The 18319-nt window shown below is 39.9% G+C and overlaps 1 protein-coding gene across 3 annotated transcripts in view; it reads right to left on the bottom strand.

Moving 5' to 3' along the window:
- Window positions 1-6533: 6533 nt before the first annotated feature.
- Window positions 6534-18319, bottom strand: part of kcnc3a (potassium voltage-gated channel, Shaw-related subfamily, member 3a) — a 63391-nt gene continuing 51605 nt past the window's right edge. Inside the window, exons 5-6 of one of the 3 annotated variants that reach the window (XR_004776799.2) lie at window positions 13651-17283; window positions 6534-11909 (exon numbers count right to left, since the gene is read on the bottom strand). Coding sequence is in view for 1 of the 3 variants with exons in the window: in XM_081711238.1 (XP_081567364.1) it covers window positions 11896-11909 (14 nt within the window). In the remaining 2 variants the exon portion in view is untranslated. The remainder of the gene's footprint in view (window positions 11910-13650; window positions 17284-18319) is intronic. The other 2 variants (XR_004776798.2, XM_081711238.1) reach the window with 2 other exon arrangements.

Below are 18319 nucleotides of genomic sequence, written 5' to 3'. Positions count from 1 at the left end.
GAAATATAGACTTACCTGGAGTATCTGAATGAAGTGCAGACTTACCTGAATTACCTGAGTGAAGTGCAGACTTACCTGAAACCTGTAGGAGGTACTGGAGGGGTCCATTGGGAGCAGTGGCTGGGGGAACATGCTGAAAGTACCTCTATGGAGTTAAAAGTCATTAATTAAACAAAACCAGCTCTAAAAGACTTTACTTTGTGGTACGATGGAAAGGCTATAGAGAGATGTAATTGATTAGAATGTATATTTAGAATGTTGCATATATGTAAAACTCTGTATACCCTTTTACAATTATGTTAACTGAAAATGGTTGTGCTGATTAAAGAAGCAATACAATTGGCCTTCTTTAGGCTATTTTAGTATCTGGAGCATTTTGGAGTTCAATCATAGTCTTAAAATCTCTAGAAAAATAGAACTTGCTTATGAAATTTGTTAGAAGATGAATAATTAAATGAAATCCATTTGATGTGAGAAATTACCAAAATACTGAAGATCTCCTACAACAGTGTTTTTCACATCTTTTCACATCAAGAGAGCTGTCATAATGCTACTTTGTGATGTGGGACATTGGATTACAGTTGCTATCCATGCTTAGCATAAGGCTAATTTGAGTGATGGCTAATGTTGATATACTCCCTCCCTTTGTCTTTCCTGCTCGTCCGCTGCACTTGTCACTCCCAATGCCCCGCCTCTGCACACAAACTCTCATGCTCCACCTCCTACAGTGCAAAAACACAGAAAGGACAAGGACTAGCACCCCTCAAGGGTAGATGTACTCTTTAAATAACTGCAGATCTCTGCTGAAATCACTCTATAACCAGCAATAGAACAAATCCAGGTACTCCGGATTGGTCAAATTTGGAAAACATTTCTGAAATTTCTGAAAGCATTTTAAGCCAGTTTATTGTTAATATTACTCATGGATAAACAGTACAAGGCATTACTTGTCTTTATTTTACAGACAGGTTTTAGGAAAGATGTTGCCAATGCTGTACAACAGCTCTGAAAGGCAATTCATCCCTTCAGCGACTTTCATCATGACTTTATGAGACCTCTGAAGACATCTGCTGTCATAACTGCCTGAAGAATAATTTTGAAGGTCACTGAGAACCTTACTGAAGAAATAGGAAGATTTTAAGTTGTTGAACCAATTTATATATAGAATTCACAGATTTGAAAGATTTCCAAAGTGGAAAGTGCAGAGATGCACATAATGTCCATTGGCAAAACTTTCTCAGACAAAGCACATGTATCAAAAGATGTGTGAAAACAGGAAAAAAAAAAGCAATTTTCTCATCAAAAGACTATATTGTCTTGTTCTCAATATATTATGCCATAGTTTATAATATTCTAGAAGCTGTATATTAGGTAATACAAGTCCTTATAATCAAATTCATTTTGCATATTGTATGCAGACATCTATACAACATTCTTGGAAAAACAATTAAAAACATTCAGAGATGAATCAAAATAAAATGAAAACTAGCCAATAGAAAATCATAATTTTCTAAAATGTAGGCTGTCTAAAGTGCTAATAGGTAACTGTGGTGAGAATGTAATGTGACAACATAATGAGGCCCTGTGCAAGGTGCAGCTGCAGGACAGCCTGAGGCTGGCAAACATGCTTCTACTAGCACACGTTCCTCCAACAGCACTCAGATAAAGTATGTGTAGCTGCTCCAGTCCTGAGTGGGAGTGCTACTGCCACACTCCCATTTTGTTGTGAACAGCTGAAAATAGCACATCTGAAAATAGCAGATTTATTTCCTTCTGACCACATTATCAAACATCCAGGACATTGTTCTCTCCACTAGCTCCACTAATGTTGATTAAGGTATTACTATATCCTTTATTGTTGTTTTCTTTTTTCCATGCTTAAAGAATGCCCATCTTCCTTAAAGACCCTCATGTCATTGAATAACCCTTGAAAACTAATCTCTTTTAATAAAAAATGACATATTTAGAAGTTATTTCCAAGAAAAAGCCCTATATGCCCCAATATGCCCTTTGCCTTCATTAAGTACATGCGGACCTATGAACATGTATATAATCCCCATCTCTATCTCCATCCACTTATCCACTGTTCACCTGCAGATCAAGATTATTAGTAATGGCAATGATGACTCGTTGAAAGGAACCAGCTCTTATGGCTCTGTTCCTTTCTGAGAGCCATTCAAAAGAATGGTTCATCATTCTTTTTCCTTCCTTTCTTCTGTAGGATAATGAAAGGGTAAGATTTGGCTCAGACTACAATTTAGACATCTCACTTTTGCCAGACCTAAGGTCAATTATCTGAATTGTAAACATATAAAGTAACAAAAATATATATCTCTGCACAAAGTCCTTCCCACAAGGTTGTGTGGAGGTGATGACTGTTTATTTGGCTTTTTCTAGTAAATAGAAAATAAAGTTCTATTTCCCTGATTCACTGCATTGTTCTCGTTAACAACACTTCCTCTCTTTGTTCTCTCTCTAGCTTACTTGACCTTTGCTTTTCCCTTTTGCCTGCTCCTGCTTGCTGAACTGGAGGGGCCAACTTTTAATGTATGTTTAAGCAGCAACCAACTAATCCCACTCATTCTGCCTTTAGGAACCTAACAGTCCAATATCTATCTCTTGGGACTGGCTGGTTCATGTGGGCAGTGGTTTTCAGGCAGGAAGTAAAATCTGGGATCATTGACAAAAAGAATGGCTCGCAAGTATGATAACATCACTAAAACTTATCTTCTCATCTTCAACTCAGTAAACACATAAAACCATGTATTGCTAGCTACTGTATGCTGCACAATGGCTAGTGGTAATATTTGGTGTTGCTAATGTTGAAAATGCCTGGGTCCTGATCACCACCTCTGACAAGTTAAACTGGCCTACATCAAATGACTTTTCAAGAGATTTCACCATTGCAGACAAATTTTAATGTCTGTTTAATATTTTCATGAGGTTAAGTATTGAATAGTGATAAAACCATTGTTTGCAAACAACAGATGAGCAACAAACAAAAAGCAGCAAAGTGGGTACAGGAGAAATGAAACATGGAGATTCCAGGGATGTCTTGGAAGCCATGGTTTTGTCTTTTTCTTTTTGGCTGTTTTTTTTTTTCAGAACAAACTACTGCAAACACAAGGGCAGCTGTGGCGAAAAGCTGCTTCTGATTCTCCGCTGTTCAACAGTTTCTCTTTAAAATTTCCAACAGGAGCATGATAGGAAATAATGTAAAGAAGAATCTTGTTGCAGTCTTACAAATAGTGACTCTGCAAAATCCCCCAATCTTTGCAAAATCTTTGCATGGATTGGTCAAACTGTGGAACGTTATACCAAGGTCTCAATGAGTGTTCACAAGGACCAGAGTCTGCAAGTGAACACCCTGGTTGAAATCTGTCAAATTTGTTTGCGTTGTTTTGGAAAATGGTTTGATTTTAAAGTACTTCGGAGACTTAAGGAACTGACCATGAAAAGACTAGAGCAACTGTTCTGTCTCTGCAGTTAACTGGACAGTTATCCAACCTTCTGAAGTGAAAGACTGGCCAACAATATGAAGGTTTAGAGCTGCTTTGGGTTTTCTATTGTTGCTTAAAATCAGGGTTATTACTCTTATACCAGTGCTAATGTACTGTATAAACAGTTTTTCAGGGAAACTGCCAAATAAGGCACTAAGGTTGATCTGGATCTTTGAAGGTTCTACAGATGGATATTTCAAGTCTCCCAGTGTTAACTTGTCTAGGAATGTTAAATGCACAAATGTCAATGGCTCAACAACAATCAAAGGATTTCCCTGAAGAAAAAAAGTTTTTATATGAACCAAACCAAGCAAACTATATGCCATAAAGGTGAGGTATTGTGTTCTTACTGAAGTCCACCATTTTCAATAAATTGAACTGTTAAATGTGAAGTTTTCAATATGTTTGATGGTACTCTTCATCTAGTATGGATTCTCAAGATTTCTTAAGCAACTAATATGTTTATAGCTGATATTTACATTTTGTTGATTTAAGTGAAAACATTTACTGTTGGTTTGCTGGATTTAAGATATTGCAAAAATGAATTAAAACTTCTGTTGAAATTCAAAAAGTGCATTCAGATAAATTTCACAATACTTTATGACCCAATATGAAAGCAGTCTTTATTTGAGCAGAAAGAGTACAGGAATCTTAAAAAGTGCTTTTCAGTAAATGTAGAAAGGGATATGCATTCTCAACCTGGAGCTTCGACACTGTTCCCCAGTCAAAAGGTTTATCTCATGACTTAAGAATTGTCACGTCCACAGACCGGAGCGTTCCCCGTTTCCCGGGCAACCTAGTTACTTCCGGGTTTACGTCGGTCTCTAATTACCTGTCTACTCCCCTTAGTGTCCAGCTGTTTTGAGTTTGTCCCTAATTGTAGTGTTATGAAAACCCCGTCCCTACGTAGCTTGTTTGTTGGTCGTTGTCTTTGTCTTAGAGTGTCGTTATCATTGTGGTTCTGGTCCGATCTCGTTTGTTCTCTGTGTTTGGTTACCCTTGCTGCATGTTGCTTTCTTTGTTTAGTTCTGTATCTCCGTCGTCAATATTGTTTGTTCATCTTATGTAGCCCGGCCCTGTGTTGTTCCCGTTTGTCTGTCTTTATGCTCACCGTTATGTTTTATTATTGTTGTTCTCCGTTAGTCTTTCTTTAATGTTTTATTCCCTCGTTGCCCATTTCTCGCCATCACCCTGTTATCATATTATTTTTCTGTTTGTTTGTTTGTTCTTCATTCTATTCTGTATTCTAAGTCTGTGTCGATTATTAAACGTATTATTTGTTTTATTCTAGTCAATCATTTTGGTTCGTTATGGTGTCGTCACTTCGTACGAGTGTTCGCTCTCCACCCCCTCCTACGTTACAAGAATTTTCCAAACTCTTCTTTGTATTCCAGGTAGACTTGCCTGTGCCAGAGGTTTAGGGGAACCCATGCTTCAGAATCACATTGAACTTTGGATGACTGACGAGATCCATAAATTAAAGATAAGGATATGTCAGAGTTGAAATTTAGAATCAAAGTACACCCCTCTTTGAATATGATTACACATATCAGTACATCAAATAATCTGGTTAATAATAACATTTAAACTGAACTTTTACTTACTCTATTTATTCTACTTGTAGGCTAATTCTTATTTTGCTGCCATGAATATCATGGTCTTGTCTGCAAAGAGATGGAGCCAAATAAGCACAAGGGAGCAAAGATATAATTTCAAATAAGGTTTTCAGTAAACTTGTATAATTCCTTTGCCATGGACACAGTTCATTCTCCAGTTCTGTGAACACACTGGTTCTCCACAGCAACATCCCTCATACTCAGTAGAGGTGAGTATGAAAAATTCACTATTTTAAAACTTTGGCTAGTAATGAGAGATGGGCCTTTCTGAAACTTTGAACCAGTTCAAAAATACCTTCAGAAAACAACTAACTGTTTTGAAATGGCCAATGAAACGTCACATCAAATGAATTTGCTGCCAATATTTTGTTGATTCAGTGATTCCAGCATTGTCACAGTAGTAGTGCAGAAGTGGTTCTATCACTACATGTAATGTTTACTTTTTGTGATTTTCAGCTTTTTTATATTCAGGATTCTTTTGCCATGATTACCCCCTATAGTTCCATAATGAAATAGTCACTACCTTCTAAAGGTCACAAAGAACCAAACAGATGAACAGGAAAAAAAAACACTCAATATGCAAAGCAGTTAATATGCAGATTTTACAGACCTGAACAATGCTTTAAAGTTCAGGGAAGATGGTAGAGATTGCATCTGAGATTCTTCATTTTGTGTTAGGAAATAAAGCTGTACAAGGATCTCCAGGTTCCAACAGAAAATGTCTTCTTGAAATAGAATCCAGGCCACATTGCCGGCCCTATTAGAGAGGCCTCTACAGTATCCTGTTATAAGACTGCTAGGTCAACTCTTCATCATTAGTACATGTCCAGGTAATCTGGTGCATTTCCCAGATAGGCATCACAGATGTGATTTTTTTTGGAGTTTCTGTGAGTCTAGTAAATGGGTCTCCAGTCTTTTCTGCACAGAGTCTCTGGGGCTGCAGGCTTTCATTCCAACATTTCATTCTCATTTCAGATTGGATTAAATCACACACCTCCAGCTAGTTGTTCTGTGTATTAAAGAGCAAAAAATCTTAATCTAACCTAGTGTTTCTACTTCTGTTACTTAGACACATTTTAGCATTTTCTCTGCTCAGACACACCCACACAATTTATCAGCGATTCTTTGGACCAGTTGTGAAAAAGAAACAAGTGAGTTAAGGGGTGGAAGATATCCCTCTGTGTAGTGTGACATACTTCAAGCATAGGGCAGAGAAAAACTGTAGGTTAGGACTATATGCTTCAGGCAACACTGGCAAACACCTGTCTAAGGCAATGGGCATATTGGATTCTGAGATGTATGCCAAAAGAGTTATCTACGATTCTCCATTCATCAAGTCTGTTCCAGTCAGAGGTTCATCAAGCCAATAACGTGCACAATAAACAACAGGACACATGTTGAAAATTTTGGCAAGAGCTTTTATTATTTTTAATGATTTTTATAGGCTTTTATTTTTAAATTTAACTTTCATTTTCCCCACCCTTTATTTCTGACTATTTCATATTTATTTTTTCCTATTTGTAATGAAGAAGACGTTATCAGGTAGGTTTGCATTCACCTTCAAACATTCATACCTTTAGGAGTATAATGTTTTAAGTCTCAGTTTTTCTCAAACTTTGTTAAATTATTAGTTTATTATTTTTTTTCTTTACATGTTTCAAAAATATAAAAAGTAAATAATAAACATTCCAGTGAAATATATTTTATACAGTTCTGTTTTTTTTTTTTTTTTTTTTTTTTTTTTTTTTTTTAACTTTTAATGACATTAAAATTATGTCCAGCATCTGTCTTAATAGCATAAACCACCTAGTGTTTCTCTCTCTGTTCTCTCTTTGCCCTCTCTGTCAGGAGAAGTGGGATGGTAAACACAAGGGTTGTTGGATTGGAGTGTGTCATTAACAGTGTAATTAAGAGCTGCAATAGTACAGATATTTCAGTTACTTAGTAACAGTGGTACATTGAACTCTCTCAATATAAAAGTGCTAAACATTAATTTAAAATCAATATTAAATGCATAAATTAAACATTTTTTGAAAATAGTACAGCTATAACAGTCAACCAAATCCAAAGTGCAATGTAAAATAAATATGTAATGAAACGTATTCCAGTTTGGATTCATCAAAGTTCTCAATGAGTTTATGTAACAGGTATGAGTGTCCACCACCTTTGTCAAAAAATCCCACTCTCCACTGTAGAAGTTTTAAATTCTTTAAATTCTTTGCTGGCTAGAGCAAAATTATGGATAGCAAGGGCCAACTTTCTGGTGGTAAACAACCAGATCTAAATAATAACACAAGTGAAGCATTCTGTAAAATAATCAACTTGTCCTTGTGGCCACTTTATTCCTCCTCAGCGAAAGTGGAGTGAGAGAGACCAGGAGGAAAAGATGGCCACCACCATTCAGTCATAAATAGGTTAAAGTGTCCTTTTTTATCCCATGCATGCAGTATAATTCAACTTCAAACAATATGATTAAAAACACAAAAGCAAGGGATGCAGAAGAGATTCTTTCTCAAAAATAGTCAAGGACAGGGAGCAGAAGAGGGAAGAGGAGAAAAGGATTCAGTAAAGAGAAAAGTGAAGACCAATTTAGGCTTTGTTCTGAACCTCTCTGATATGTCACATATTTGAGTTTCAAGTAAGGTTATGCAAGCATGGACTAATCACTCATTCTAGGGGGTGTGGTCTCAATCTGTACCTCCAAGCAGAAACAAAGAGCCTAGCAGGAAAACAGCTCATTCTGCCAGCCAGCCTCACATGGCATTTATGCTCAATCACAAGATCTTCACTCACTTCTAGGAGTGACACTAAATAGAGACACCAAGAGCAAGGTCAGATTGCACCAAATTATTGCTCTAACAGCATCGTCAACAACAAAAAAAAACCATGGTCAAAATGTTTTCACTATATGATGGCTTTCCTAAGAGGCGCTAGCCTCTCTGAGCAGTGCCCCCATGCCTTCCCTCAGCCGGTGGGTTTAATCACCTCCAACAGTGACACACACGTGTCAACACGCGCTGATAAAACAAAAAAAAAACCCCCCCAAAAAAACCACACACATCAATAGGTGGTTTCCATGTGCACAAATTTCTGTCAAATCTTCTGTTCCCTCAGTCACCTTCCTGCATGGACTTGAGAAGCAGAAGAAATTCTAGAGAGCTCTCAGTGGGCCTGAAGGAATAGGAATGTGAAGAGAGCTCAGCAGAGGAGGAACGCGCTCAGCTGGAACCAGCACTCCGCTGGCCCACTTCCTCTACCACAGCAGGCCTACTGCTTACATCAGGAGCAGTACCAGCCTCTCTGCTCTCGCCCCTTTTGGCCAAATCTGCCTTCTTCTGCTGGCCTCTATCCTGCAGCACCAACACAGCCAACAGCCAAGCAGCCTAAGAAAGCAGCCTGGGTGAGTGGCGTGACTTGCAGTATCCTTGCACAGGTGCACTAGTAACTCAACTCTGTTGATTATATCCTGATCCTAGAGATGGTAAAGCACGCACAGATTCTCAGAGAAAAAGTTATGACAAGCTCAACTGTAAAAACACACAAACCAATTCCAACATCTGTGCTCTGCTCTGACTTTAGTAGGAAGAATTGAACTGATTCCCCCGTGGCTTGTCTGTAATGCCCAGTGTTCTGTTCCAGTCTCTATGCTATATCATCAGTGCAAATCTTTAGGAGAGCAGAGAATGAATTAAAACGTGAGGAATGGGGTGACTGAGAAGAACACATTACTCTGTACTGAAATGTATTGTCCATGTAGTGTTCGCAATGGATGATCGTTCACTGTCAATGTAAAAAAAGAATTACAAAGAGGAACATTCCACCTAGAGAGAAGTTAAACCAAACACAGAATTCTGTAAACGATCACATATCTTCAGCTTCATCCTTTCACTTTTTTAAGCCATAAACGTGCAAGATGTGGTATCCATTACATGGAGACATATCCCTACCTGCATGGAACTTGGCCTTAACCCTTGGAGTTAATAAGGAAGACTCAAAAAGCACCTTTTTCCAGCTTTTGATTCAATTTGAGCCGTCATGGTGCATTGAAGGATTTGGTGGCCTTTATCACATATAGACCTCTTTAAGTGCACTGAAACATTTTACCTGACATATTACCTTATTAAACTAATCCTAAAACAAATATGACAAAGCTGATCTCAAATTGCATTTAGATCAGGAAATCATAAAACAGCTCAATAAGCACTGAGTGTTTGTGGTCAATATTATGCATTCAAAGAGCTTAATTAACTATGGTGAAAATGACTTTAAAATTAAGTGACAGTAAAAAAAATAGTAACAATAATAATCCTAGTATTGGTAACATGGCATTTCTACTAGACATCAGACTTTGATGATGTCCATTATTACTCTACTGCTTCTATGAGTGTGTTCTCCAGACCAGCTCTGGACTGAGATGACTGCTTCAGCACTGCTTCACTGCTTCCTATCAAGCAGCACCTACACCCCCAAAAGCTGAAGCAGAAGACAAAAATGTTGAACACCAAAAGAAAAAGAACTTTAAACCATGACTTATGGATAGAAAGAACATTCAAAAGGCCATTTGTTTCCCCTGTGCCTCACCATAGACATAATGAAAATGGTATATAATTACAAACCATTGACTGGAGGTTCACTGATAAAGCTCTCAGCTCAGAACCCTTGTAGCAGTGGGAAAGCATCAATGGGAGCCAACACCCTAGCACTAGGACCGAGTGACCCAGTGTGCACTGCATGCCCTCCACTGCACTGCCATCACAGAGGACACCAGAGAGCGATGGAGCACAGGTGGGTGCAATGCCCTGCAGAGACTGCAGGTGGCAGCAGGAGAACAGAGAGTGCTGGGGCAAAGAGTGGGGAAAGGGAGTGAGAAGTTGGAATTCCATTTGAAACAGCTCGTTATAGTGGTTGCACTTGCAGGGGTAGTTGGTCTGACTGACTGTCTAGAATTGACTGGGGGTATCATATCTGATAAAGCATAGTTCTGAATGTATCTTGCAATCATATTTTTTTCATTAATCTTTTTATAAAAAATAATAGAACATCTTTTTTTTTTAAATATAATTATCTCTTTTTCTTTTTCTAAATTTAGCTGCATATAACATAAATCTATATTGTGTTCCCATGTTTTTAATAATTCCAAGCCCTCTCCTGGGAATCAGAACTTACAGTAGAATCATGCAATTTAGTCATGCTGGTAAACAAAGTCAGAAAATGCATTTTCATTTCTCATTCTTTTTTTCCTTAATTGTCAAGTTCAAAGTTCACCCAGCCTTCTTGGAGCTGCGCCCCTCTCCTGGTCCTTCTGCAGGCTTCGTGTACATTTTCTCAATGTGGGACAAGCCCTGGTCCTCTTCTCCACTTCCCCAGGTAAAGGTGGAAGATGTGCACCATCTGCTCCACTCCACAGACAGGCCTCGTTCAGAGGGGCTTGACACACAAGGGATGTGTTGTCATCTGTACCCTCCAACCCTTTGATAAACACCCCAATGGTTTCTCCAACCCAACCTCTGTGTTCTTTCTCGTGATGTTTTTTTAATTGTTGTTGTTGTTTGTTTTTTTTTCATTTCTTTCATGCCATGCAGTTCATCTACATAGGAGGAGAAACACTGAGATTTCTGGGTGTTTGGGAACGTGGGTTGGGAGAGCTGGAAATAGAGAGAGAGAAAGAATGAGTAGAAAGACTGAAAGAGGGGCTACACATCTTTCCCTCTGTAGTGCTCGTAGTCCCACATCTACAGGTTCATAAAAAGGACATGATGAACTTGACCCTCAGATTTTGAGGATTTTGTCAGCTTGATCTGAGTTTGTGTGCCAGATTGTTCTTCTCTGATATGTAGTACAAGAGGGATCCAGACTAGTTTGGGTGAAAAGACGGGTGGTGTAAGTGGAGGCTTCAGTAGTGGTGGGTGGTGTAATTGGAGGCTTCAGAAGTGGTGGGTGGTGTAAATGGAGGCTCCAGTAGTCGCGGGTGGTGGAAGTGGAGGCTCCAGGCAGGCCATTGTCATTGGATCATGAGTAGAATGAGGCTCCCTTCTGGGGAGAGGATGGAGTTGACTGCAGTCTTCTAGTTTGGCTTTTTAAATGGCATGTGGCTGAATTGCATAGAGTTGAGTCAAGCATGGGGATATATCCATGCAATTTGTTGCGCTTAAAATTGTTTAGAGCCCAAAGGAAGAGAAATCCCCTGTTTTCTGAGTTTAAATCTCTAGCTTACACCTGTGGGACTGGTGAAGAGATGATTTCTCTGGGATGTTTCAAAGAGTATTTGCAAAGAGACCAGATGGACCCAATAAGTTAAAGCACACACAAGAGAGCATGAAAATGTTTCCACTCACTAACCTTAAAAATATAATATCACATATAGTGATCTATTTAAAATGGGTTCTACCCAGTGTTGTCTTGGTTGCCAAGGCTGGGTAGAGTTATTGAAATGTAAAGTGAGTGTGTGTTGATATGCATGCACATGAGTACATGCATGTGGGCATCAAACAGAGATCCAGCTTGGAAGGGGTTGGGAGGTCCCACATCCTCCGCATGTAGTGAGTCTGTGCTTTGGCGATCCAGTCAAGAGTAGTGCCTATGATTGGAGAACTGAGTGATCCCTTTTTGCTTCAGGTCTTATCAGCACCACAGAACACACATCCTTTCTCATTCCTCCTTTTCTCTCTCTGTTTACCCCGTGTATTTTCTTAGTCTACTGGTGACTCTGATGTTGGTCTGTGGATTTATTATGCTGGGGTGGGGGTGGGGTGTCCATCCTTAGAGAGAAAGAGGTCAGTTCAGAAACTCAGCACTGTGAGAGAGAGAGAGAGAGAGAGAGAGAGAGAGCGAGCGAGCGTGTGTGTGAGAGAGAGAGAGAGAGAGAGAGCGAGCGAGCGTGTGTGTGTGAGAGAGAGAGAGAGAGAGAGAGAGAGAGCGAGCGTGTGTGAGAGAGAGAGAGAGAGAGAGAGAGAGAGCGAGCGTGTGTGAGAGAGAGAGAGAGAGCGAGCGAGCGTGTGTGTGTGTGTGAGAGAGAGAGAGAGAGAGAGAGAGAGAGAGCGAGCGTGTGTGTGTGAGAGAGAGAGAGAGAGAGAGAGAGAGCGAGCGAGCGTGTGTGTGTGAGAGAGAGAGAGAGAGAGAGAGCGAGCGAGCGTGTGTGAGAGAGAGAGAGAGAGAGAGAGAGAGAGAGCGAGCGAGCGTGTGTGTGTGTGTGAGAGAGAGAGAGAGAGAGAGAGAGAGAGCGAGCGAGCGTGTGTGTGAGAGAGAGAGAGAGAGAGAGAGAGAGCGAGCGTGTGTGTGAGAGAGAGAGAGAGAGAGAGAGAGAGCGAGCGTGTGTGTGAGAGAGAGAGAGAGAGAGAGAGAGAGAGAGAGCGAGCGTGTGTGTGAGAGAGAGAGAGAGAGAGAGAGAGAGAGAGAGAGAGCGAGCGTGTGTGAGAGAGAGAGAGAGAGAGAGAGAGAGAGAGCGAGCGTGTGTGTGAGAGAGAGAGAGAGAGAGAGAGAGAGAGCGAGCGTGTGTGTGTGAGAGAGAGAGAGAGAGAGAGAGCGAGCGTGCGTGCGTGTGAGAGAGAGAGAGAGAGAGAGAGAGAGAGAGATAGTCAGGAAAATCAAAGAGAGAAAAAGAAACAGAAACTGAACTTAGAAACCACACGTTATTGAAATGTCTGGTATAGTTGATTGCAGCTCTTTCAGTACTAATGATTTCAAAATTAATTGAAACCTTTAAACTGTAAAAAATATATAAAAATTGTTAAGCCAAAGACATTTTTTGAATATAGCACATAGTCTCATTTTAAAAGTTACATAATCCAAAATTAAAATTCAGGAAAATATCAACATAACCTAAAAAACCTAAAAGAAATCGTATTAAAAGCCCACCTTAACATGCACACAAACAAAGCAATAAAAGCTTGTACTGTAAATGTTAGAAACACTCACAGAAGCCTCTTTGAATAGCACACACACACACACACACACATGCATTAACTCAAAACTCACAGCATTATACACACACCCCAAACGCTCTCTCTAATGAGAGTAACAGTCTTTGAGGGCCACAAGGCCTGCTTCACGGGGGTGAAGGGGTTAACATTCTCCCGTTCATTTTTTTATAGTCCAAAACCAGACATATATTGTTATAAATAATCTTGCAGGACTAGAGGCCTCTAGGACTGACCAGAGCAAAGCAAAGACTCAGCATATATCAGTGAATCCCCTTCACACCGACAACAAAAAGGGATGCGTCCTAAAATGACTCCCTATTCCCTATGAAGTGCCCTTACTCTCAACTTTGTTGAATAGAGAGCTTCTGCTGCCCACAGCATAGGGAATAGAGAACACCGTTTGAGACCCAGCAAGTGAGGATAATGGCACACGGCGAGTAACATGATTCATCAAAGAAAACGAAATAAAGAGGTTAAGAAAGGAAGAAGGCAGGAGAGAAAGACGGACAGTAACGCAAAAGGCTGACACGAAACACGAAGTGCGCGGTGGAGCACATCACACGTGGACGCAGTGCAGGGCACACGTACGGAAGCGGACGGAGCACGCGTTCTTACACTGAGACGATCTGCTTCCTTCCTGCTCCCTCTTTTCTTTCTTTTTCTTCTTCCTCAAACCGTCCTCCATCTCTCGGTGCCTTTCTTCATTTTTGATGACCATCCTCTTTGTTATTTTAAACACACACAGTTCTCCCACTCGTTTTCCCCATGCATACAATCTGTCCGTCTGTCTTTCACTCTTTCATGGGTTCAGTCCTGTTTCCATGTGTGATGTTTGTAATCCACTTAGGGCGCATCATACTGAAGCTTTGACAAATGCTTCGTTGCTTTAAAAAATTGTCATCCGGGACAGTTTTTTAAATGTTTTTTTTTTTGTCATTTGGAAGCAGTTGAGATTGTAATAAAATCAACAAAATAAAAGCAAAGCAAAATGACAGTAGGTCTGTTTGTAAGGTAATGGAGAGAGAGTTGTGGCAAAGGATGAGATAAGAAAAAGCACACAGACACTGTAGGAAAGGAAGACTTGTGACGAGGACAAAAACAAAACGGACTACATTCATATTTCTAAGTACGCATGCTAAGACAGGAAATTCCATTGATCATTCACTCAATCGCTCTCTAGCTCTCTCTTACTTTATTCTGAATGACATCATTTTGGAAGCACTGATAAAGACCAACAAAGAGAGATATATACCTGAGTTGTGACAAGGAGGAATACAGGCGAACAAGAGACAGAGAGGAGTGTGGGTAATGTAGTTCAATTTGCCAATCCAAACTGCATTCTCTCTTCTCACTGTTGACAAAGGTTCTGGCTTCTGTCTAGCAATCAATTATGCACATCATTTCCTAGCAGCAACGTCAATCCTAGCATTCAAGCTCGATCTAAGAAGACACAGACCTTCTCTCTCCTCTGAGTCCTCTTCAGAACTTATGATGAGGTGAACAGTTGTCTCCTCCTGCCAGGGAGATATACTATATGCATACACAAAAATCACAAGATGCACAAGGATGCAGTTCTAAACATTCCAGTAGTATGCGAGGCAACATGCACTGCTGAAACCAGTAATAGACTCATCATCAGCACCCCCTAGTCCTTATGCTGGCTATGGCGAGTTTATGTTCCCTGCGGAACAGGAAACATCCAGTAGCCTGTTTCTATGTCTCTGCCACTGAAAGCCAGAGACTCTGAACTCCAGCTGAGTGCTTATATGGTCCTGACTTCAGGCCCGGTAAACATTCAGGACCGTTATGTTTTCCTCTTATTCCCCTAAAGTGACCAGTGTTTGCTACTGATCTAAAACGAATATGCTACATTATTTTACCTCACAGTCCTGCAATCTTGTTCTGCTGTGAAAGGGGGGGGGGGGGTCAAGTGGTAACCCCCCACCCCCACAGGCAACATGCACATAAAAAGGTTTATCGGGTATGCACATGTAATAAAATCAAAAGCATCTGTTCCACATACTGTGAACAGAAGTAGGTGATATGAAACAAGTGAAAGGAAAGATGTGGTAGAACAACAGGGAACAATCAGACAATGACATTGGAAATAAGGGCAGAAATGTTGGTGAGGAGGGAACCACCATTTATGGGGGAGTACTGAAGGGGTCTGGTGTTCAATTGGGAATGCATACAGGTAAGAAGGAGGGGAGTGTTCTGTTCTAGATTAGTTCACAGTTACAGCTTCTTTTTGCATATATCTGATAAGCACTGGGCTTTCAGAATAGTTCTCTGTGAAAAGATGAAAAAGAATAAATCATGAAATGATTACAAGACTACTGAGTAGTCTAACAGAGAAAATTAAAATAAAACAGAGCATGTTTACAGAGTTCAACATATCCCAATAAAACCTTATTCAATAAAAAGAACAACCCACTTTTTTACAGTTACAATGGTCTCTTCCACCCAATAGCGTCTTAGCATGCAAAACTAAGCCCCACCCCTTCAGCAATCTAATCAGAACAACAAATAATTGGCTACAAAAAACCAATCATTTTTGTCAAAACCCTCCATCATGCAAATCATAGATATGTATGTGCATATGAATATTTATACATCCATATGTACACACCCATATGTATAAAGACATACATAAAGCTTTAGACAAGATCAGTATTCCTATCAAAACACTTCTTCATAATTAACATATAGACACAATTCTTATTGCTTGCAAGGGAAAACCATGCATTCTTGAAGTACAAAGTTATTCTTTAAAACTGTACACGTCACTAAGACCTGACTTAGGCCTGAGGAATAAACCTCTAATGCAGTATGCACAGAGCAGTGAAGGTCACAGAAAAGGAAGAATGATGTGGATGGGGACAGAGAGGGTAGAGAAGCAGAGAGAAGGGCAACCGCTGGGCTCAGAGACGTCTGCCTGAAGCTCACAGGGATTCGCTCGACCACTAACCTCTGCCTCTCTTCTTTTCACCATCACTCTCTTCCTTTACACAAGCTTTAATTTTTAAACTATTCTAAAGGCAAAGAAAAACACACATTTTTGAACATTCCTAAAGTCCAAAATTAAGTACACTGGCCAAAACAAAAAAGGAAGATGCTGAACAGAGAAAAGATTCCACCTTGAAGAATCTCCAACCTGTTGGACACGAGTGTTTCCTCTGTTCACTGATTCTACTCTTTTCACGTTGATAAAGTCTGTCTCCGCTGAGAGTCTGCTGAGTCTCTCACTGATCCCTCTGGACCGAAGACTATGGAGAGCTTCATCGATCCTGCTGGACTGAAACCTTATGAGGTCTTTCACTGCACTTCATAATTAACAATAAACAAGAATTGTGACAAGAATTGCACATTACATGCTACTATGCCATGCAGGCATGAACTATAGGTTTTGGTTTTTTTTGTATGTGTGTGCAGGCATCATTCAGTGCAGGAGGCCTTTGATCATAAAAACTACACTCATATGTTTTTCCCTACTGGTTAGTTATATTGGATTTGTACTTTAGAAGAGGGCGCACTGGCTTCTGCATTCTAAATGAAGAGCTTGTGTTCCGTGGAGAGAGTGAGGAGCAGGAGCAGTTTGATACATCTTGATATAAAAGGAGAGACATACAGGAGATGAAACAAGAGCAAATGTAAAATACAAACCTTTCTCCATACACAAGCATAAAAAGCAATAATGTTTAAAATGCTTATAAATACAAAAAAAAAAAATCAATTTCAATAAGATGATTTCATATAGCTCATTTCAAATGTAACAGTGGTTAAAATGAACTGGAATGACATCACTGATTAACTAGAAGAGTTAAAAGACTACTGCGGGATGACCAAAAATGTCCTTAAAATCACAAAGTGAGTAAAGCTACGGTCTTCTACATTGTTCAACACAACTGTAACATCGTCTTGTCCTGTTATCTTCAGATTCTTTCAGATGGATAAACGAAAAAAGGAGATAACGCCCCATAAGCTGCCATTGCAGGGAAGATGCCACTACGAGTGTGGACACAGTCTTAGACCTGTGCACCACAGTCCCAAATGTGCAACAGATCAACATGATCAAATATATCTCCAGGAGTACATCTCTCTCTCTCTCTCTCTCTCTCTCTCTCTCTCTCTCTCTCTCTCTCTCTCTCTCTCTCTTTCAATTTCCATTTCAGCATGTTTTGCAATTAGTCATCCTTTTTTCTTCTCGCACTGACCGCTGTCAGTCCAGCATCCATTCAATGTTCCCTCCTTTTTTTTTTTATTGGAACAGGAAGATCGGCATCCGAGAGACAGGGCAGGTCAAAAGAAAGAGGGAATAAAGAACAGGGAAGGAAACAAATAGATAACAGAGGAATAAGGAGGCGAAGACGCAAACTCAAAATGTACTGCAGGTAAATAATAAAAAACAGAGTAACCAGATGGTTAGATGGTGCTAATAAGGGTGGAGGAATGATGATAATGATGGTGAGGAGAAGGATGATGAGGAAGAAGAGAATGAAGAGGAAGACGAAGAGACCCAGCTAGATGTAGCTCTCAGAGGGAAACACTAGAGGTCACTGTTTGCTGCTTGGGAAAAAAAAAAAAGTGACAGGTACAGGTAGGCTTGGTCTAGCTTAAGATTTCCAAGGTAGGAATAGGAAACTGTGGAGTAATACGTTTCCATCATGCATTGGGTATATGAAAGGGGTAGCAGTGTGGAAGGTCCAAGGAATTGCTCCTGGTTTTTCTTGCACCTAGTCCACACCCTTTTGCGATGTTTAAGATGGACACAATCGCAGGGCCCAAACATAATTCAGAGGTACATAGAAGATGGATAGATTTCGAAACAAACACCTGCTCAGTTACCCATAACTACATTCACTTTTATAAGTCAGATATAAAAATATCATATTTCCTGATATAATGTCCACTTCTCACTTCTATCCTGTAGTGGTTTACTACTATAGCCCATTTAAACCACTCACTGTCAGCAACTCCAGACTGTCATAAAAGTCTGTACTGCAAAAAAAAAAAAAAAAGATCTCTGTGGGGTTTTTTTGTCCTCAAACTGATAATATTAGTCATGACAATGATGATAGCATTATCCACCAGGGGAGAAAAGCATTAAAACATATTGATATTGCTATGTGTCAGTATGTGGGACTCAGCATGGGAATGAGAAATGGCTAGTGTCCTTGTGCCTGTGTCTGTACGTGTGCGAGTGTATGTATGTGTGTGAGTGTATGTATGTGTGTGAGTGTATGTATGTGTGTGAGTGTATGTATGTGTGTGAGTGTATGTATGT

This window comes from Electrophorus electricus, chromosome 3 (assembly GCF_041902795.1).
Source record: "Electrophorus electricus isolate QZ-2024a chromosome 3, ASM4190279v1, whole genome shotgun sequence".
Taxonomy (NCBI): Eukaryota; Metazoa; Chordata; class Actinopteri; order Gymnotiformes; family Gymnotidae; genus Electrophorus; species Electrophorus electricus.
This window is presented reverse-complemented; position numbering and strand designations above follow the sequence as displayed.